General features: G+C 39.7%; 1 protein-coding gene across 1 annotated transcript; it reads left to right on the top strand.

Moving 5' to 3' along the window:
• Positions 1 to 14536: 14536 nt before the first annotated feature.
• Positions 14537 to 15297, top strand: LOC118722095 (coiled-coil domain-containing protein 169-like). Its single transcript, XM_036443485.2, has one exon. It carries the CDS (start codon positions 14674 to 14676, stop codon positions 15295 to 15297), a length of 624 nt encoding a protein of 207 aa, XP_036299378.1. The 5' UTR covers positions 14537 to 14673.
• Positions 15298 to 23103: the final 7806 nt, after the last annotated feature.

The raw sequence follows: 23103 nt of genomic DNA, 5'->3' as shown, positions 1-23103 counted from the left end.
CTGCATACCCCCTACTGGGGATGTGCCTGCAACCAAGGTACATGCCCTTGACCAGAATCCAACCTGGGACCCTTGAGTCCGCAGTCCGACGCTCTATCCACTGAGCCAAACTGGTTTCTGCTCAATGAGGCTCTCTTAATTGCTCTGTGCTGCTATAACAAAATACCATAAACTAGAAGCTTATAAACAACAAACATTTATTTTTTACAGGTCTGGAAGCTGGGAAGTCCAAGATCATGGTGCTAACATATTTGATGTCTGGAGAGAAACTGCTTCCTAGATAGCTGACATCTTTTCAATGTGTCCTCACATGGCAGAAGGAGCAAGGGAATTCTCTGGGGTTTCTTTTATAAGGGCATTAATCTTATTCATGAAAGCTTCACCCTCATAAACTAAGAACCTTCCAAAACAACACTGACTAACATCATAACCTTGGGGGTTAGGTTTCAACATACAAATTTGTGGGGGACACAAACATTCAGTCTATAAAACAGGTTTACTAAATGAAGATATTTATAACAACATCAACATAGTTTTTTTCCATTTATTGCTATAATTATTATGTATTTATAAACAATTTGTAATTTGTTTCATTTCCATTTTCTTTTTAAATATATATTTTATTGCTTTCAGAGAGGGAGAGGAAGGGAGAGATAGAAACATCAATGATGAGGGGGAATCATTGATTGGCTGCCTCCTACACATTGAACAGAGCCCACATGTGCCCCTGACCGGAATTGAACCTGGGATCTGTCAGTCCACAGGCTGGTGCTCTATCCACTGAGCCAAACCAGTGAAGACTCATTTCCATTTTAATCCAAGAGTTTTTATTTTTTTAAATATATGTTTTTATTAATTTTAGAGAGGAAGAGATAGAAACATCAATGGTGAGAGAGAAGCATTGGTTGGATGCTTCATCCTGCATGTCCCATGAGCCTGCAACCTGAGCACATGCCTGCCTGGGAATCGAACTGCGATCTCTTGGTTCATAGTTCAATGCTCAGCTGATGAAACATGCTAGTTGGAGAACCCTAGAGTTTTTAGGTAAGTCATTTTAAATTTTCAGATGGTCACATTCCCCTCCCCCTATGGTTTTATTTTTATTTGTCTTTTATTATGTTACTGTGGTAAGCTTTGCCTACATGTGCATGCCTAGTATACATCTCAACCACAATGTACCACATACAACTAAAAATGAATCTAACACTTTCTCTCTTGAACTAGATACTCCTCCATATTCTTTACTTGTTTTAATACCACATCTACCCAATCACTCAAGCTAGAAATCTGCAAATCAGCTTCACCTCATCCCTCTCCCTTATTCACTAAATGAAATCAATAATCAAGCCCTGCAAACTTTAGCTCCTAAAACCTCTTCAAATTGTTCCCTACTGTTTATTTCTTTTTTGACATTATCTATTAAAGAATACCATGGGAGATAATGATTAAGTTCACTTTCACCACTCCTGCCTCCCCTTCATCCCTTCCAATATAGGTGTTTTGTTTTGGGGTTTTTTTTTTGTTTTGTGGTTGTTTTTTTTTTTTTTGTTTTGTTTTTGTGGAGGTGCCAGGGAATGAACCCAGGGCCTCGTGCAAGCCAACTTTCCAATATAGTTTTAACATTATTTTTATTTTTTTCTACTGGTTACCTTTTTCATTTTAAATAATATTAAGAAACTTATATTTCCTGTTTGATTAACCATGGATAGTTTCTCCTAACTGCCCACCTTGTAAGATAGAGACATTAGAGTTCTATATTATCCTCTACCTCTTCTCACCCCCACCTCCCAACCTATGTTCTTTTCTCCACATCACTATTTTCATGCTTATGTAAACCATCATCTTATCAAGCTTCCTATCTGGTCTCCCTATTTCAAGTCTTGCCCTCTCTTAACTCTCTACACAATAACCAAAGTAATCTCTTAAGAATATGAATCAATTTCGGCTTCTGTCAATGGCAACCTTCTTTCAGAGTAACCATTCCATTGAGAACAAGTATACAAGCTGATTAACACATTAAAAAAAAAGTTTAGTCTGACAGGTGTGGCTCAGTTGGTTGAGAGTTGTCCCATGCACCAAGAGGTCACTGGTTCCATTCCCAGTCAGGGCACATGCCGGAGTTGTGGGTTCAGTCCCCAGTAGAGGCTGTGCATGAGGCAGCCGAATGGATGTTTCTCTCTCATCCATGTTTCTATAGCTCTCTCCCTCTCCCGTCTTCTCTCTCTAAAAATCAATAGAAATATTTGTAAAATGTTTTTGTCTCATTGAAGGGCCACTTAGATAGGAATAAATTGAGAGGCCAAGATTGTGGAGAATCTAGAGATTTTGCTTTTAAGGCATTTGCCAGTTTGAAAGCTGTTGATTAAAAAGCTAGGAATCTGAACAGAAAATAGTGGCTGAGGAACTGCTTTCAGAAATCTCATGGAACTGAAAGGGGGTGGTGGTGGTATTAAGTGTCCACAAAGGAAGAGCCCTAGTAAAAACCAGAGAATTTCAGCTGAAGGGCCATTACCTAGAAGAAGAGAGAATGGGAAACAGACTAGCCCTCATAAAGAATGAAGCCCACTCCTAGCTGGTTTTGCTCAGTGGCTGAAGCATCAGCGCATAGACTGAAATGTCCTAGGTTCAATTCCAGTCAAGGGGATGTAACTTGGTTTCAGGCTCAATTCCTGGCCCTGATCAGGGCCTGTGCAGGAGGCAACCAATCATAGTGTCTCTCTTACATCCCTTCCACTGTATCTAAAAATCAATGGAAAAATAACCATTGGGTGAGTATTAACAAAAAGAAAAAGAAAAATCAATAGAAAAAATATCCTCGGGGTGAGGATTAACAAAACAAAACAAAAAGAATGAAGCCAGTCTCAATTTCTAATCAGATTAAGGTGATCTATTCTTATCTTGAGTGCTTTGTCAGAATAAAAAGTACTAAATTCTCCCTGGAGGAAGATAGCATCAACAAATACCACAAATTATCTCTTCATCTTTTTATTTGGTATCCAACACTAATAATGATGCATGCAAAATGACAACCATTGACTAGAAATCAAGAGAAAAATAGGCAATAGATATAGACCCACAGAAGATCCAGATATTAGACCTCTAAGACATAGTCCTTAAAATAATCATAATTAGCCCTAGCTGGTTTGGCTCAGTGGCTAGAGCATTGGCCTCCTAACTGAAGGGTCCCAAGTTCCATTCTGGTCAAAGGCACATGTTCAGGTTCAATTCCCAGTAGGGGGCTTGCAGGGGGCAACCATCCAATGATTCTCTGTCATCATTTATATATGTATGTATGTATATATATATATATATATATATATATATATATATATATATATTGACTTTTTACAGAGAGGAAGAGAGAGGGATAGAGAGTTAGAAACATCAATGAGAGAGAAACATCAACCAGCTGCCTCCTGCCCCCCACTGGGGATGTGCCCATAACCAAGGTACATGCCCTTGACCGGAATCGAACCCAGGACCCTTGAGTCCGCAGGCCTATGCTCTATCCACTGAGCCAAACCGGTTTCAGGTCTCTGTCATAATTAATGTTTCTCTTTCTCCCTCTTCCTTCCTCTCTAAAATCAATAAAAATATCTAAATGCACAGCATTTTTTTAATTATTCTTTTAAAAAATAATCATAAATAATATATGCATAGAATTAAATGATAATGGAAAATTACAACTACATAAGATTGTTTACATACAAGAGGGTTATATTAAGGAGCCAGGTTTCTCACTGTTAACTCATTGAGAGGGCCTGAAAACAGCAATACCGTTGTCTCAGTCAGTTCAGGCAGATACAACAAAATGCCATGAGTGGGTGGCTTAAACAACAGAAATTTATTTCTCATGGTTTTGAAGGCTAGGAATCTTAGATCAAGTTGCCAGCATGGTTATGTTTGATAAGAGATCTCTTTCTGATTTATAGATAACTACCTTCTCACTGTATCCTCATATGGTAGGGAGAGCTCTAGTCTCTTCCTCTTCTTATAAGGGCACTCATCCCATTATGAGAGCCCCATCCTCCTATCCTCATCTAAATCTAATGATCTCCCAAATGCCTCATTTCCAAATACCATCACATTGGAGATTAAGGCTTCTACCTAAGAATTTTGTGGGAACACAAACATTCAGTCCATAACAACCCTAATAACAATGAACATGTCTAGCACCCACATATTGGTTTCTAAAAATACTATTCTCCACTAAAAGGAACCAGAGGTTCTTGAATAAAAGGCTAATTCTGAGACCAGAGCAAAGAAAGTATAAATTGAGTTTGAAATTTATTTTTGTCCTCACAAGTAAAGAGGAGCTCAAAAATAATGGGGAAATGTCAAAAGAACACAGAAGCCAGAGTAAAAGAGCTCCCACTGGTTAAAGTTTAGCATCACAGTAAATGATAATAATAGATAAACAACCATTAAACACAGTAAAAAGTCATGAGTCCATATTGACATAAATGAATGAGAAGTTTGATGAGAAACTGGGGATAGAGATAGATAGATGATAGATAGATAGATAGATAGATAGATAGATAGATAGATAGATTCAAATATATCTCTCCAAAAAGTACTCATTCAGATACTAGAGGCCTGTTGCACGAAATTCATGCATGGGGGTGCAGGGGGCTGTTTTCCTCAGCCCAGCTTGCCCAGTGGGATTGGGCCTAAACAGGCAGTCAGACATCCCTCTCACAATCCAGGACTGCTGGCTCCCAACTGCTCGCGTGCCTGCCTTCCTGATTGCCCCTAACCGCTTCTGCCTGCCAGCCTGATCACCCTAACCACTCCCCTGCCAGCCTGTTTGCCCCCAACTTCCCTCCTCTGCAGGCATGGTCACCCCTAACTGCCCTCCCCTGCAGGTTGATCACTTCGAACTGCCCTCCCTTGCAGAGCTGGTCCCTCCCAACTGCCCTTCCCTGCTGGACATCTTGTGGTGGCCATCTTGTGTCCACATAGGGGCAGGATCTTTGTCTACATGGGGACAGCCATATTGTATGTTGGAGTGATGGTCAATCTACACATTACTCTTTTATTAGATAGGCTAGACGCCTGGTGCATGGGTGGGGGCTAGCTACAATAGTTTGCCCTGAAGGGTGTCCCAGATCAGGGTGCGGTTCCCTTGGGACATGGGATGGCCTGGGAAGGCAAGGGACCTGTGGTGGTTTGCAGACTGACCATGCCCCCCGGGTACCCAATCGGAGGCCCTGGTATCTGGAATTTATTTACCTTCCACAATTGAAACTTTGTAACCTGGAGCAGAGGCAAGCCTCCTGCTCGCTCTGTGGCCATTTCTGTTTGGATTTGTTTACCTTCTTTTTTCTTTTTTTTAATATATTTTATTGATTTTTTACAGAGAGTAAGGGAGAGAGATAGAGAGCCAGAAACGTCTATGAGAGAGAAACATTGACCAGCTGCCTCCCACACACCCCCCACCGGAGATGCGCCCACAACCAATGTACATGCCCTTGATCGGAGTCGAACCTGGGACCCTTCAGTCCGCAGACCGACGCTTCACCACTGAGCCAAACCGGTTTCGGCTGGATTTGTTTACCTTCTATAATTGAAACTTTGTTGCCTTGAGTGGACACCTGGGCCTGCCAGGGTGTGTGGAAAGCTTGGCTTCCTCCGTTGCCAGGGAAACCCAAGCCTCCCTCCTGATAGCCATCTTAGTTGGGTTTATTTGCATACTCACTCTGATTGGCTGGTGAGCGTGGTTGTGAGTGTAGCAGAGTGATGGTTAATTTGCATATTATTATTTTATTATGTAAGATACTTCCCCACAAAATACTTATTGATCGCAAATGGAAAAAGAGTAACCTTACAGTGACGAAGACTGGAAGACACCACCTTAATGCAATAAAAGAATAAAGCATCACTTCTGTTGCCATCCTGCCAAAAGCTTATAAACTTAATATAATTGTGAGGAAACATCAAGGAAACCTAAGTTGTAGGACAATTTATATTTTTTTAAAAACTGGACTATAATCTTCAAGTGTCAAAATCATTGAAGTCAATAAAAAAACAGAAACTATTGCATATTGGAGGACACTAAATAGACATGACAAGCAAATGCAGTACTTGGTTTGGAATTTAATTATCTGACTATAAAGGACATTATTGGCAAAATTGACAAAACTTGAATGGAATCTGAGTATTGGAAAATAGCAACTTACCAGTGTTAATGTTATGATTTCATGGTTATATTATAGTTTTGCAAGAGAATTTCCCTTTGCTTTGTTTTAGGAAATAGACATGAAAATATTTTGAAATGATAGGACATCACATTAGTCACTTATTCATAAAAGGTTCAGGAAAAAGTCCTTTGTATTGTACTTAAAATTTTCTGTAGGTTTGAGATTTTTTAAAGATTTTATAAAATGTCTTATAAGGTTTAGAAAACATGATGAATTAAAATTTATGACATTAACTGCACATGACAACTCAATTTACAAGGGAATAAATTGAGTTAAAGAGTTGATAGATCCTTACATTAAGAAGCGGTAAGCATATTAATTGCAGGTAGGTTTTAGTCAAGAAAAGTTGTTGTTTTTAGGTTAACAACTAAAAGAATAATGAAAAATGTGTAACTGGTAAACTAAAAAATGAAAAAATAGAATAATAAAAAATACATCATATTTAGTGATTCACTTCCAAAGAATAAAGCTTGGGAAGGTGAAAAAAAAAAAAAAGCAACTTTACAGTGGAGTAAACTGGCAAACACCACCTTAATCAAGGTTTATATGACCAGTAATAAGTCATGTTTATAGCTGTACCCTCTAAAATGATGAGGTGTGAAAAGCACTTCATCTCTGTAGTTTTATTTTTCAAAACCCAATAACCCAATCTAATCATGAGAAAAACAGCAAATAAATTCAAATTGAAGGACATTCTACAAAATACCTGACAAATTCTGCTTCAAAGTCAAAGACTGAGAAAATGGCACAAATCAGGGGATTATAAGGAGACAGAACAATTAAATGCAATGTGGTATTGTAGATTGGATTCTGAAGCAGAAAAAGAACATTAATGGAAAAACTAGTGAGATCTGAATAAAATCTAAAGTTTAGTTAATAATGATGTGGCAATGTTGGTTTCTTAATATCAACAAATAATAGCATTAAAGGAAAGTGAAATTAAGGGAAATTGAAACTGGGTATATGGAAACTGTTTAGTCTTTGAAAATTTTCTGTAAATCTAAAAGTATTCCAAAATAAAAAGCTTATTTAAAACAAACTTCAGCCAAAACCAGTTTGGCTCAGTGGTAGAGCGTCGGTCTGCGGACTGAAGGGTCCCAGGTTTGATTCCGGTCAGGGGCATGTATGTTGGTTGTGGGCACATCCCAGGTAGGGGGTGTGCAGGAGGCAGCTGGTCGGTGTTTCTCTCTCATCAACGTTTCTAGCTCGCTCTCTCTCTCTCTCTCTCTCTCTCTCTCTCTCTCTCTCTCTTCCTCTCTGTAAAAAAAAATCAATAAAATATATTATTAAAAAAAAAAACTTCATAATATCTCATAGATAAAGAGAGCAGTTGCATGGTTATCAGAGGAGAGGGGGTTGGGAGGCTGGGTAAAAACGTGAAGGGATTAAAAACTACAAAATGGCAGCCTCAAAAACAGTCCCAGGGATGTCCGACCCTTTGCAACAGCATTGATGGACCTGGAGAGTATTATGCGAAGCAAACAAGTCAGAGAAAGACAAATACCATATGATCTCACTAATATGTGGAATCTAATGAACAAAATAAACTGACAAACAAAATAGATCCAGAGGCATGGATACATGGAACAGACTGACAGATCTCAGAGGGGAGGGGGGGGTGAGGAATGGGAAGAGATTAATCAAAGATTTTCTATTCATATATTCATAGTCCATGGACACAGACAATAGTGTGGTGAAGGCTTGGGATGGGGTGGGGGCTGGGTGGAGGGGGGAAGAGGGGCAAAATAAGGGACATCTGTAATACTGTCAACAATAAAAAAAACTTAAAAACATTAAGTTCAGCATAATAAATCTATATATATAAAAGCCTAAGTGATCTACACAACCGAAACAACCCAACGGACAACTGAACAGGTTACATGGGGTGGCCAGGCCAGAAGGGGGGTTAGTGAGGGGCAAGCAAACAACTGAGCAGCAGGCTGTGTGGGACAACCAGGCTGGCAGGGGGGTTAGTGAGGGATGACCAAATGACTTAACAGAGAGCTGGGGGGGGGGGGCAGTTAGGGGTGACCAAACCAGCAGGGGGAGCAGTGAGGGGTGATCAGGCTGGTGGGGGGGTTAGGGGTGACCAGATTGGGGGGGGGGGGGGGAGTTGGGGGTGACCAGGCCAGCAGGGGGGGGCAGTTGGGAGTGACCAGGTTATGGGGGGGGGGCAGTTAGGGGTGATCAGGCAGGCAGTTGAGCAGTTAAGAGCCAGTGGTCCCAGACTGTGAAAGGGACCTGATGGTCAGACATCCCCCAAGGGGTCCTGGATTGGAGAGGGTGCAGGCTGGACTGAGGAGACTCCCCACCTCCCCGTGCACGAATTTCATGCATTGGGCCTCTAGTATAGTCAATAATACTGTAATAACTATGTAAGGTGCCAGGTGGGTACTTAAAATATCAGGAAAACCACTTTGTAAAATATGAGATTGTCTAACCACTATGCTGTACACCTGAAACTAATACAAAATAATATTGAATATAAACTGTACTTGAAAGATAAATTTTTAAAAAAAAGAAAGACACTTCTCACATATTTGTAGAAATATTAGAGGAAAAATATGCTGTTTCACTTCACAATAGACCACAAACATATTTGCATTTTTAATTTCTTTCAATTAAAACTTACATTCAATATTATTTTGTATTAGTTTCAGGCATACATTTGCATTTTGCTGTTGAGTTGCTGTTTTTGTTATTTTAAAATATATTTTTATTGATTTCAGAGAGGAATGGAGAGGGAGAGAGAGACAGAAACATCAGTGATGAGAGAGAATCATTGATCGGCTTCCTCCTGCACGTCCCACACTGGGAATAGAGCCCACATCCCGGGCATGTGCCCTGACAAGGAATCAAACCGTGACTTCCTGGTTCATATGTCAACGCTCAATCACTGAGCCACGCCGGCCAGACCGTTGTGTTGTTTTAACTACCTGCCCCAGGTATTCTATGGAACAGTCAGCTTGACTGTCCTTGTATAGACCTCTAAGCCTTACACATCATCACATGCATTACCATGATTTATACACAGAAAGGGGGAGGATAGGATTAACTTATTCTATTTACTTCTCTGCTATTTGTCTCATCACAGAACATATAACAGGGACCTGCCAGATCAGGAGCTGTAGCTTCACTTGTGTTCATAATATTCCATTAAAAAATAAAGCTGAAACCGGTTTGGTTCAGTGGATAGAGCATCGGCCTGCAGACTGAAAGGTCCTGGGTTCGATTCCGGTCAAAGGCATGTACCTTGGTTGCGGGCACATCCCCAGTAGGGGGTGTGCAAGAGGCAGCTGATTGATGAATCTCTCTCATCAATGTTTCTAACTCTCTATCCTTCTCTCTTCCTCTCTGTAAAATATCAATAAAATATATTTTAAAAAATAAAAAATAGATAAAATAAAACAAACTTCATAAATCCAAAAGCAGACAACGAAGGGGAAAAGGAAAATAAAGAATGGATATGACAAATAGGAAACAAACAAAAAGATGGCACATATAAACCTACATGTGTCACTAATTACATTAAACATAACTGAATTAATTCTTCAATTAATGAAACAGCCCAACTATATGAAAAAAATAAACCATATACAGGTTGCAAGGGACACATTTTTATTTTTAAATGTGAATATACTGCTTTTATTACAATTATGGTGGTTAGCAGAATGAAAACAAACAATAGCTAAAAACATTTCAAATGATAGAAAAACATTTAGGTAAATCATGACAATTTTTTGAGTACTCAGGCAATAAACGGGTATTAAATTTTTATACCAATTGCAAATAAAAGTTAACAATGAAATAAAGGAATTAAAACATCAAAAAGGGCCCCAAACATATTCACTATCTTTTAAATTTTAGAAAAATTAGCAGAGAATAGGGGGGGAAAAACAACATCTACACTGTGAGAACCATGCCAGGGTCCCTGGATAGTCAAGGGCAGTGGGAGCACAGAGGCCTTGTTGTCAATACACCAGAATGGCCAAAGCCGCTCTGAGCATGAGCCTAATCAGGGTGTCCAAGACCAAGATACCATGAGCAGGTGCAAGGATACATGGTACACTGTGCCCTTCTGTAACCCAAATGATTGATGTCACTGTTGGCAACTAGCCTTCTTTACCTCTGGAGTAATATACAGGTTACTGACTAGAAAGCAGCTGGGCAGAGAGAGCTCAGAGAAGCAGAGGCAGTAGACACAGAGAATGTAGCCTCTATGTGTGCAGGAGAGAGGAGAGCTCAGGCGAAGCTGAGAGCTGCTACAACGTAAGGCTCATAGAGAACTCAGATATGGCTACCATGTTAACCAGCCGGTGTGCTGGGAGAGTGAATCTCACTATAGTAAGCTATAGAGACCAGCCAGCGTGTGCAGGGCAGGGGAGACAGGAGAAGCTTAGATATTGCTATGATGTGAGGCAGTGAGTCTAGGGGGCTGCTCAGATAATAGCTGTGGGTACAGAGACTAATGCTGCTTTGTAGAAAAGATATGTATTCACCAGCTAGTGTCCAACTGCCCGCCTATATGGACTTTGCTGTGAAGAATTATCTTGTCTGATGGCTATATGGCCACTTGCTTCTGCAATAAAGACTCATTCTTATACACCCACAACTTCTCGTGGCTTTTCCGTCTGAGAGCCAGCGTCCAAGGAGGTCCAGCCCCAGACAGCGAGGCTCAGACCCAACACCTGTAACTAGAATGCAGAGGTTAAAGAAGGAATTTGGACTAAGTTCCCAACAGTACAACGGGCAGGGTTCAAGCAGGAACCAGCTGTGGCATAGTCAGGAAGAATTTAGAAGAATTCAGGACAACTCAGAGCATCAGTGCTCCTGCTAATTCTGACATATACCATAACAGTATTTTTATTAATTACTTTAATTTTTAACTCTGTTCTGAAAGCATTAAGGACATCGAGACCCATATTGTAGATTATGTATCACCTGCTCTTCGGCTATGAGATGTGTTATTTTGTTTAGAGACATCAATGAGTTCCATTTCTAAGGCCAGTCATTTAATAGATTATTTGGATCCTCAGGACTCTGGAAGTTAATAGTAATTCCTGACAACCTGTCTACTTTAACAAAGACAGAAAAGGCACACTTTATTTTATTTTATTATTTCAGAGAGGAAGGGAGAGGGAGAGAGAGATATAGAAAAAGCAATCCTACACACCCCACACTGGGGATTAAGCCGGAAACCCAGGCATGTGCCCTGACCTGGAATCAAACGGTGACCTCCTGGTTCATAGGTCAATGCTCAACCACTAAGCTACACCGGTTGGGTGAGACAATTTTTTTTTAATTTTATTTTATTGATTTTTTTGCAGAGAGAAAGAGAGAGGGATAGAGAGTTAGAAACATCGATGAGAGAGAAACATCAATCAGCTGCCTCTTGCACACCCCCTACTGGGATGTGCCCACAACCAAGGTACATGCCCTTGACCGGAATCGAACCCGGGACTTTTCAGTCCTCAGGCTGACGCTCTATCCACTGAGCCAAACCGGTTTCGGCAGGGTGGATATTTTAAATGTAAGGATATAAAATGGTTAAAAATAAACAAATGACATATTATGCAAGCAATAATCAAAGTAAATCAGGATAACTATATAAATATCAGACAGAATAGACTTTAAGGAAATCTTCAGTATAGAGATAAACAGGGACTTTTCATAATTATAAAAGATTTGATTCAACAGGAAATTATAACAATCTTAAAATTGCAAATACCTGATATCATAGAAAATATATACATAAAAAGTGACAAAGGTAAGAGAATAAAGAAATTTACAATCACCCCGGCCGGGTAGCTCACTTGGTTAGAGCACTGTCCTGATAGGCCAAGGTTGCAGGTTTGATCTCCAGTCAGAGCACATATAGAGTCAACCAATTAATGCATAAATAAGTGGAACAACACTTTCTCTGTCTCTCTCTGTCTTTCATTAATAAATTTTTAAAAAGAAAGTTAAATCAAGTTGGTAGGTTTATGTACATGTTTCCCAGTAATTGGTAGAAAAGGCAGATAAAAAAAACCATTAAGCATATAGAAGAGTTGAAGGACAACAAAGTTGGCCTGATAAATATATAACACTATATACAACAATTGAAGAATATACACTCTACTCAAATGCAAATGAAACATTCACCAACATTTATCATACTACTAGAGGACCAGTGCACAAATTCGTGCACCAGTGGGGTCCCTTGGCCTGGCCTGTGGGATAGGGCCAAAACTGGTTCTCTAATATCCCCTGAGGGGTCTCGGATTGCAAGAGGGTGAAGGCCAGGCCGAGGACCCCCACGGGTACAGGATTGGGGCCAGGAAGTAATGCAGGAGGTTGGCCAGCCTAGGATGAACCACAGGAGGGCTCCAGGGTATGTCCAGCTCATTTCATTCAGTCCCAATCGACTGGACCTGAGCAGCAACCTAACCTACTGCATATCTGCCCCCTGGTGGTCAGTGCACATCATAGAGACTGGCCAACCGGTTGACTGTCTGTACCCAGTGGTCAAGCGGTTGTTCAGCCTTAGCATATCATTAGTTATTACATTTTGATTGGTGGAACAGATGACCAGACAACTGGACACTTAGCATATTAGGCTTTTATTATATAGGATGGTCTCTAAAGCATGTCTTACATTTCTAAGGACTGAAATCATATTATCACAGTAGAATTAAGCTAGAAATCAATAACAAAAATATAACAGGAAAGCTCTATTTGAAAATTACATAATACCCTCCAAATAATGCAGGGTTCAAAGGAGAAATAAATGTACAGCATAGGGAATACAGCCAATAATATTGTAATAACTATATATGGTGCCAGCTATGATGACCCAAGGGTGAACTCTAGGTAATTAGGCTTAAGTTTAACAACAAAAATTTTTTTAAAACACTGAGCAGAGATTCCAGTTGTCACGCACTTTGGAGTAGATAGACACTACATAATTAGTCTAAGCATATCACTAAAATAGATAAATATTTACAAACAAATAAACAAGACATAGCCCATGTAGAGGAAAAAGCAGCTTATATACATTGTTTCTGGGGAGGCCTAGATAAAGATTTCAGATAAGCTATTATAAATATGTTTTAATAACTAAAGGACACCATGTTTAAAGAATTAAAGGGGGTGTGGGAGCAGGCAGGGAGAGGTCAATGGGGGGGAAAGAGGCATATGTAAAATTTTCAACAATAAAGAATTTTTAAAAAAAGAATTAAAGGAATGTATGATGACAATGACTCATCACATAGAGAATATTAACAAAAAGATGCAAGTTATATAAATAAATGGAAATTCTATAGTTAAATGATATAAAAAATAAAACAAAATTTATCAGAGGGGCTCAACAGTAGAAAAGAATGAAGAAAACTGAGTAATTTAAAGGCCTGGGAGACAACATCAAACACACAACATATGCATAATGGGAGTTCCAGAAGAGGAGAGGGGGGAAATGACGTAAGTATTTGAAGAGATATTGGATAAAATTTCTCAAATTTGATGAGAAATCTACACATCCAAGAAGCTCAAAGAATTCCAAGTAGAACGAGCACAAATATATTCACAGCTAGATAGATATTAATCAAATTGTTCAAAGCCATTGCCAAAGAGAAAAACTTGAAAACAGCAGGAGAAAAATTACCTATCATATGCAAAGGAACCACAATAATATTAACATCTGCCTAGTCATCAGAAATAATGGAGACAAATGTAAGCAGCCAGGTGCCCATCAATAGAGGAGTGGATTAAAAAACACACACAACAACTTGTGGTACATATGTACAGTGGAATATTACTTGGCCATAAAAAGAATATAATCTTATCATTTGGGACAGCATGGTTGGACCTAGAGGACATTCTGATAAGTAAATAAGTCAGTCAGAGAAAGACAAATACCATATGATTTCACTTATATTCGGAAACTAAATAACAATATAAGCAAACAAACAAAAAACAGAAACAGACTCATAGATACAGAAAACCGGCTGATGGTTGCCAGAGAGGTGGGAGATTGGGGACTGGGCAAAAAAGCTGAAGGGATTAAGAAGTACAAATTGATAGATGCAAAATAATCACAGGAATGTAAAACATAGCATAGGGAATATAGTCAATAATATTGTAATAACTTTGTACTGGCCACATGCCCAGATTGCGGGCTCAGTCCCCAATGAGGGTGTGCAGGAAGCAGCCAATCAATTATTCCCTTTCACTCTCTCTAACTCTCTGAAGTCAATAAAAATATTATTAAAAACATTTTTATAGAAAAAAAGGAACAATGGAGATAAGAAGGCAGTGTTATGACATGTGCAAGGTGCTGGGTGGGGGGACTGCAGCCAAGAATTCTAGAATTCAGTTCACCATGGTAACAGCACATATCAACACTTTCTTCTCCCCAGCTGTGGGTGACCCTTCAGGTCTTCTGCTCTAAGACGTGCTGATGAGAAGGGCGTGGAGAGGTCTCTGACTTGACACTATGGGTGACATCTATGAAGGTATGAGCATTGAACAACTAAAACTGGAGTTACTGGAAGAAATCCATAAGAAAGACTTAGTAAAACTCTCAATAAATGAACTAACATACAAGATAGCGGAACAGAAAGCCAACTTCATTAAAAACAATGAATGGAAAATGCGTTATGAGATACAACTTGAAATGAATGATCAACTGATGGAGCAAATAGTTACTCTGAAAGAGAAACTGGGAAAACTCGGTGGAGAGCCTTCAGATATACAAGGTACTATTCAGGTCTACAAGCAATTGCCAATGAAATATTTAATGACATTACTTAGAAAGCTAATCCAAGAGAAAAGTCGTCTTGAAAATCAAGTGAAATACTATTTATTTAAAGTGGAACAGGAATCAAGAGCTTGCAAAAAGATCAAGGATGAACGCCAAAAACTCCTCGATGAACTATTTCAGGCCTTTCGCTTATTCGAAATTTTAAAGAAACAACGTAAGGATGAATTCCTTAGAATGAGAGAGATTCCAGTGGAAATGGGAAGGTACAATAAAGCAATTCAGAAGATCGGCAATGCCAAGAAAGGATCAGAAAAAAAAAGTGGAAAATCAAGCCATCTTCCAAAAATCAAACCCTGATTCAAGAATTGGATGGGTTTATATTTCTTCCTTTTTCATTTGTTATATTCACCTTGTGAAGTTAATATTCAAAACATTTTTTCAGGGAATGAAATAGATAAGAAAGAGCTATTAAACCTCTTTTGCTCATCTTTCAGAAGTTTGTTCCTTTGTCTTTGTGAAAGTAACTTCGTAATTTGGCTTAGTTTCAAAAATTTTTTAGAAAGTAATTTTGGTGACCCTGAAATTATAATGGCAGTGTTTGTCATTCTTAAAATATCCTAAGAAACCCGAGTAAGGGACATTTAAAATTAACCCAATCATTGCAGAAGTGTATTAGTAGCACATCTTATCATGGGGACTCCATCGTTTTTAAGTGTTAGCTCTACAGGAGCTACTTTGGAATACTTTCCAGATGTTGGAAAATGTCTGTGTTAGAGTGATGGCATGCATGTTGGTGGGGTGCTATTAATGAACTGAAATGGGAGACACTCTAAGATATCTGTTCTGTTATCAGTTTTGCCACTGACACTATGGGTGACAACTTTGAAGGTGTGAGCATTCTGACTTGGAGTAAATAACTTTTCATTACATCACTTTCAACATTTATACAGTTGGGAATATTTACCTACTTCCTTGAGATTGCTGTGCAGATCAAAGATAGTTACTAAATATTTATTTATTTATTTATTTGCTTGTTTATTTATTTATTTTATTATACTAGAGAAAAATTTTATCTAGTTCTAAGCTCTGAAGATAATTTGTCATGTGAGGCTTTATAAGAAAACAAAATTATTTATTGCAATAATAAAAACAAAAATGCAGGTTGTGGGCTCAATCCCCAGTAGGGCCTTGCAGGAGGCAGCTGATCAATGATTCTTTCTCATCATTGAAATTTCTCTCTCTCCCTCTCCCTCCCTCTCTTAAGTCAATAAAAGTATATTTAAACTATGATATGTATTAATATCTGTATTTTTAAGTTCAGAATTCATAGAGCAAAAATTAGTATAACAATATTTATTATGTTTTTTATTTATTTCAGAAAGAGGAAAGAAAAGAGAATGAGAGAGAAATATCAATGTGAGAGACAAATGTTGATCAGTTGCCTCCCGTACATGCCCTACTGGGGATCGAACCTGAAGCCTGGTTGTATGCCCTAACTGGAATCAAACCCTTCACCTTTTGATATACGGGAGGACACTCCAACCAACCGAGCCACACTAGCCGGCCTTTAATATGTTAGAAATTTTAAAATGCCTAAATATTTTACAAAATATTAAGGACTACCATTTATAAAAACAGATGTTGCTATAATAAAAAAAGACATAAAAAAGAGTGCTAGCAAGGATATGAAGAAATTGGGACCCTCATACATGGTTGGTGGAGATGTAAAATGGTGCAGCTATAATATTTTGGAAAATAGTCAGTTCCTCAAAAATTAAACATAAAGTTATCATATGACCCAGAAATTCCAATAGAAATGAAAACCTACATCAACATAACAGCCCTAGCCAGTTTGGCTCAGTAGATAAAGTGTCAGCCTGTGGACTGAAGGGTCCCAGGTTCAGTTCTGGTCAAGGGCCTATGCCCCAGTTGTGGGCTCAGTCCCCAGTAGGGGACATGCAGGAGTCAGCTAATCAGTGATTCTCTCTCATCATTGATGTTTCTCTCCCTCTCCCTTCCTCTCTGAAATCAATAAAAATCTTTTTTGATTAAAAATGTTGCACACAAAAGCTTATAGCACCATTATTTATTAATAATAGCCAAAAAGTGGAAACCACCAAATGCCTATCAACAACCGAAATGAACAAATTGTAGTATACCCAAACAATGGACTATTATTCAGCAACAAAAATAAATTAAGTACTGATATATGCTACAACATGGATGAACCTTGAAAATAATATCTTGAGTAAAAGAAGCCAGTGAGAAAATATCACATATTGAATAATTCCATTTATATAAAAGGTCCTGAACAGGCAAATCTACAGTGATAGAAAGTAGATTAGTAATTGCCTGGAGTTGTCAGGGCCAGAGGGAGGGTGGGTGATGGAGAGTGACTGCAAAGGGTACAGGGTTTCTTTTTTGGGATGATGAAAATTTTCTAAAATGTATTGTAGTGATGGTTGCATAACTCTGTGAATATATTAAAAACGATTGAGCGCTGAAACTGGTTTGGCTCAGTGGATAGAGTGTCTACCTGTGGACTGAAAGGTCCAGTCAAGGGCATGTACCTTGGTTGTGAGCACATCCCCAGTAGGGGGTGTGCAGGAGGCAGCTGATCGATGATTCTCTCTCATCGATGTTTCTAACTCTCTATCCTTCCTCTTCCTCTCTGTAAAAATCAATAAAATATATATTTTTTAAAAAACTATTGAGCAATACAGTACATTTTAAATGGTTTAGTCATATGTAAATGATTTATCCTATATAATAAAAGCCTAATATGCAAATTGTTCGACAGGGAGTTTGACCACTCTCTATGATGTGCACTCACCATGAGGGGGCAGCATGCAACCTGGTGGGCTTTGGCAATGCAGCACTGGCAGCTTGCAGCATTGGAGGCGCTGCCAGCCCCCATGGGCCCCAATGAGAGTGGGACTGTGGCAGGAGGGTGGAGCAGGTCAGCGGGCTACACCAGGCCAAGGCGGGTGTGAATGGGGGCCAGATTGCCCCACCAATAGACCCCAGACAGCAACCACCAGCAGCAGCTGGGTTTGGGACCACCACCTGGTTCCCAGGCGCTGAGGGAGCTGGGTGGGGGTCCTGGCCCCAATTGATCGCCCACAGGTGAGATGGTGGAGCAGGTGAGGGGGCAGCACCAGGCCACAGCAGTGTCAGATGGGACTGCAGGGCTCTGAGCGTGGAGGCATGAGCTGGGCCTGATCCTTGAAGGTCACCCCAAGGGACCCCACCTGTGCATGAATTCATGCACCAGGCCTCTAGTATCTTAATAATGTTCTTATTTTGTTAAAAATCTGTACCTACCAAAATAACCCTTAAAAGATATATAGGCCCAGAAGATTAAAAAAGAGTAAGTGGATGCTGCACTGACATGCTCCCAGGAATTACAACTAAAATACAGAAAAACTTCCTGAATAATCAACAAAACTTGATACCTGAGGACCGAAAGTGGAGACCACACAGAGACTGAGTTTAAAAATAATAAAATAAAATAAAATAAAATAAAATAAAATAAAATAAATAAAATAAAATAAAATAATAAAATAAAGGCCCACTTAAAGGCAAACCCAGAAAGAGAAAAAAGCCTTAGAAAACTAATTGCTATCAGACTTGCCTTCTAAGAAATAAAAGGAATTCATCAGGCTGAATAGAAATTGTAACCAAACACCAGTAAAGGTAATTACATAGGAAAACATAAAGTACAATATAAATATATTTTTCTTTCTTTTTCACAACTGCTTTAAAAGACATCTGCACAAAACAATAATTGTTAAATATTGTTAGCTATAGAATATATAAAACACACTGTCTATGATAATAGCACAAAGGAGGGGAGAGGAAAGGGAGCTATCCTGAAGCAGTTTCTGTATATTACCGGAAATAAATTAGCATTAATGTGAAGTATATTGTTTTAAGATGTATAGTTAATACTCAGAGCAACCACTAAGAAAATAATTCAACAAATAAAGTAAATAAAGAGAATTTAAATGGCACACTAGAAAATGTCTATTAAGTGCAAAAGTAAGCAGTAAAGAAGAAATAGAGATGAAAATATACATGAGACACACATATAGAAAATAGTTATAAGTAATTCCATTTATATTATAACCAATAACTATATTAAATGTAAATTAAATAAGCACTACAGTAAAAAAAAAAAAGATTATCAGGCTAGATTAAAAACAGAATCTAACTGTATACTGTCTAAAACATATACACTTTATATTTTTATTTTATATTTTTAAAACAGAGAGAGAGAAATGGAAACATTAATGATGAGAATCATTGATTGGCTGCCTCCTACACGTCCCACGCTGGAGATTGAGCCTAAAACCCAGGCATGTGGCCTGACCATGAATCAACCGTGACCTCCTGGTTCATAGGTCAATGCTCAACCACTGAGCAACACCGTCCAAGATTTTAAATAAGTTTTTATTGATATTTACAGAGAGAGAAAAGAAGGAGAGAAAGATAGAAGCATCGATGAGAGAGAAACATTGATTGACTGCCTCCCGCACATCCCTTACTAAAGATCGAGCCTGCAAGCCGGGCATGTGCCCTGACCAGGAATCAAACTGATGACCTCTTGGTACATGGGGCAACGCTCAACAAATTGAGCCACACCATTTGGGCTAAAACATATACACTTAAGATTCAATGCACAAATACACTGAATAGAAGGAAATGATACATAAGAGGAACCGTAAGAGATCTGGAGTGGCTCTCCCAATGCATTAGTTTTCTTTTCTTTTCTTTTCTTTTTAAATAAATCTTTACTGTTCATATTGTTACAAAAGTTCCTCATTTTTTCCCCCTCCACCAGGTTCCCACCCCACCCTCTGCCTTTTCCCCACCCTGCATTGTCCTCATCCATAGGTGCACAGTTTATGTTCAGTCTCTTCCCGCACCCCCCACTCCACTTTTCCCCAAGAATCGTCAGTCCACTCCCCTTCCATACCTCTGATCCTATTATATTCAACAGTTACTATTGTTCATCAGGTTTTTTAATTCCCTTGGTTTTTAGATTCACTTGTTGATAGTTACATATTTGTTATTCATAATTTTTATCTTTATTTTCTTCCTCTTCCTAAAGAACCCCCTTCAGCAATTCATATAATTCTGTTTTGGTGGTGATGAACTCCTTTAGCTTTTTCTTATTAGTGAAGCTCTTTATCTGGCCTTCGATTCTGAGTGATAGCTTTGCTGGGTAGAGTATTTTTGGCTGTAGGTTCTTGTTATTCATCATCTTGAATATTTCTTGCCATTCCCGTCTGGCCTGCATGGTTTCTGTTGAGAAATCAGCTGACAATCGTATAGGTGCTCCTTTATAGGTAACTACCTTCTTTGCTCTTGCTGCTTTTAATATTCTCTCTTTGTCTTTTGCTCTTGTTATTTTAATTATGATGTGTCTTGGTGTGGTCCTCTTTGGGTTCCTTTTGTTTGGGGTTCTGTGCGCTTCCTGGACTTATAAGTCTATTTCTTTCATTCACCAGGTGGGGGAAGTTTTCTTTCACTATTTTTTTCAATATGTTTTTGGTATCTTGCTCTCTCTCATCTTCTGGGACCCCCATAATTCTGATGTTGGTTCTCTTGAAGTTGTCCCAGAGGTTTCTTATGCTATCTTCAACTTTCTGGATTCTCTTGCCTTCTTGCTTCTGCGGAGGAGTGTCTTCTGGCTCTTTATGTTCCAAATCTTTGACTTGATTCTTGCAATGTTCCATTCTGTTTTTAGGACTCTGTATAATATTTTTTATTTCAGACAATGTGTTCTTTATTTCTAGTTGATCCCTTTTCATATCCTCATAGGTCTCATTTATTTTATCGGCCTTTTCTAGGAAATTCTTGAAAAACCTTATAAGTGTGGTTTTGAACTAGATATCCAGTAGCATTTTGTCCTCCATTTCTTTTGTTTGTGATCTGTTTCTTGTCTCGGCATTTTCGCTGCTTCTCTGAACTGGTAGGTTGGCTTTGTGTGTTAAGGTGTCGTATATGGTTCAGTGGGTCAGCCTTCCAGTTATCTGAGGTGGACACTCTTGATGCACCCCTTTGTGGACTGTGTGTACAGTCTTTTGTAGTTAGGTCTTAATTGTTGTTGGTATCACTGGGAGGAACTGACCTCCAGGCCAATTGGCTGTGAGGATCAGCTGTGTCTATGCCGGGAGACAGCCTTATTCAAAAGCCTATGTGCTCAGCTTGGATGGGGGTGGAGTTTCAGGGTGGAGCCTCTAGCCTTGGCTTCCTATCAGCCACGCCCTATGAGGTTCCTGAGTCTCAGTGTTCCTCAGTGTCCTTTGGTACTCACTGCAAGTATCTCTGAGAGAAAGGTGCCCTCAAGTTTCGCCCACTACCAGACAGTCTAGTCTCTCCCCCAATGAGCCCGGAAGTGGGGTTCAGTGCAGTTGGAAGTGGGGTTCAGTGCAGTCTGGAGCTTTTGTCTCCTTCCCACTAGGGCAATCCAGTGGCACAGTCAACAGTCCCTCCTCTGCGCATGAAGTGCGCCACTCTGGGGCTCTGCCTTTTGCCGCTCCCCTGAGTTTCCACCTTACAGCCTAGAATCCCTCTGAATGAGCCTGGGACCCCAGGGTCTTGCCCAGAACTGGGGTTCAGTGCAGTCAGAACTGGGGTTCAGCACAGTCTGGAGCTTTTATCTCCTTCCCACTAGGGCAATCTAGCAGCAGAGTCAACAGTCCGCACTCTGCATGCAATGTGCGTGCCTCCGGGGGCTCTGCCTTTCGCTGCTCCCCTGATATTCCACCTTACAGCCCAGACTACCTCTGTATGAGGGGTTCAGTGCTGTCCGGTCTGGGGTTCAGCACAGTCCGGAGCTTTTATCTCCTTCCCACTAGGGAACACCAACCAGGCACTCAGCCACCCCTCCTCTCCAGCTCCATCCTCTCCCCACATGCGCACCGTGTCTCCATACCTTAGGCTTTTACAGCTCCTCTGATTTTTCCTTCTGGTTTTCTCTTTCCTTCTAGTTGTAGAATTTCCAGTCAATCAACTTTCCTGTAGTTCTGGATAATGTCCACTTTATATTTTAATTGTATTTTTTGAAATTGTGTGAGGCTGCAGTTAGGTGTTTACCTATGCTGCCATCTTGGTTTCTCTTTTTCCAATGCATTAGTCTTCTTCTGCTGTGTAACAAATTTAGCTGCTCAAAACAATACCCACTTATTAGCTCACAGTTCTATAGGTCACAAGACCAAGCCAAGTTTTCCGCTTAAGCTCTCAGAAAGCCAAAATCAAGGTGTTGGCCAAATTGCCTTCTTGATCTGAGAGCTCTAAGGAAGATCTACTTCCAAACAAACAAAAATGCAATCTGCTTCCAAGTTCATATTGTTGCAAATTGTATTAGAAATATGCTCACTTCAGGGTGGCAGATCTGGCAGTTATGCTGTTGGGGGTTATGAACTGATATGTATATATAAAAATTAGTGTGTTCCCTTGTAATTAAAGTGAAGGAGTTGTGGTGGTCACAGTCAGAGACTGTGGTGGAAATGTGGAGGAGAGTAGTAGAAGAAGGCACTGGGGATGAGTGGTCCTCTCCCCAAGAGTTGAGGAGTTGACTGATATGAGGCAAGTGTCTCCTTGGGAAAGCAATAATCTCCATTAATTTTTAGAATGACACAGATGGCAGTAACCAGACTTTCCTTTAGGCATGGGAGTGTAGGATTGTTTAGCAGGGATCAAGAAGTATACCAGGATCATGGGCTAAGCAGATAGTAAGCTAAGGAAATGTAATAGGATCCCTAATAACAAAGGAAGTAAAGCAAAAATGTCCTCTGTCCAATTTGTGCCTTAGGAGAGGCAGTCTCTGGGCATTGTTTGGGTGGAAGTCAGTCACAGGGAGTGAAGTCCTTTCCAATGGTGAGGTCTTAGGTTGGGGTGATATCCTCTGAGACAATGTTACCTTCAGCAGCAAGTTTCTGGGCCAGACAATGTCACCTAGGATGTGGGACTTGGGATATATATATATTGAGAGAGCATCATTGATCAGCTGCCTCCTGCATGCCTCCCCACCGGGAATTGACCCTATAACCTGGGCATGTGCCCTTGATCAGGGTTGTGGAATCAAACCTGAGACCCTTCAGTCTGCAGGCCTATGCTCTATCCACTGAGCCAAACCAGCTAGGGCTTAGAGTA

The sequence above is a fragment of the Pipistrellus kuhlii genome, unplaced genomic scaffold (assembly GCF_014108245.1).
Source record: "Pipistrellus kuhlii isolate mPipKuh1 unplaced genomic scaffold, mPipKuh1.p scaffold_m20_p_19, whole genome shotgun sequence".
NCBI lineage: Eukaryota > Metazoa > Chordata > Mammalia > Chiroptera > Vespertilionidae > Pipistrellus > Pipistrellus kuhlii.
Note: the sequence above shows the minus strand (reverse complement) of the source record. Positions and strands in the feature narration are given on the sequence as shown.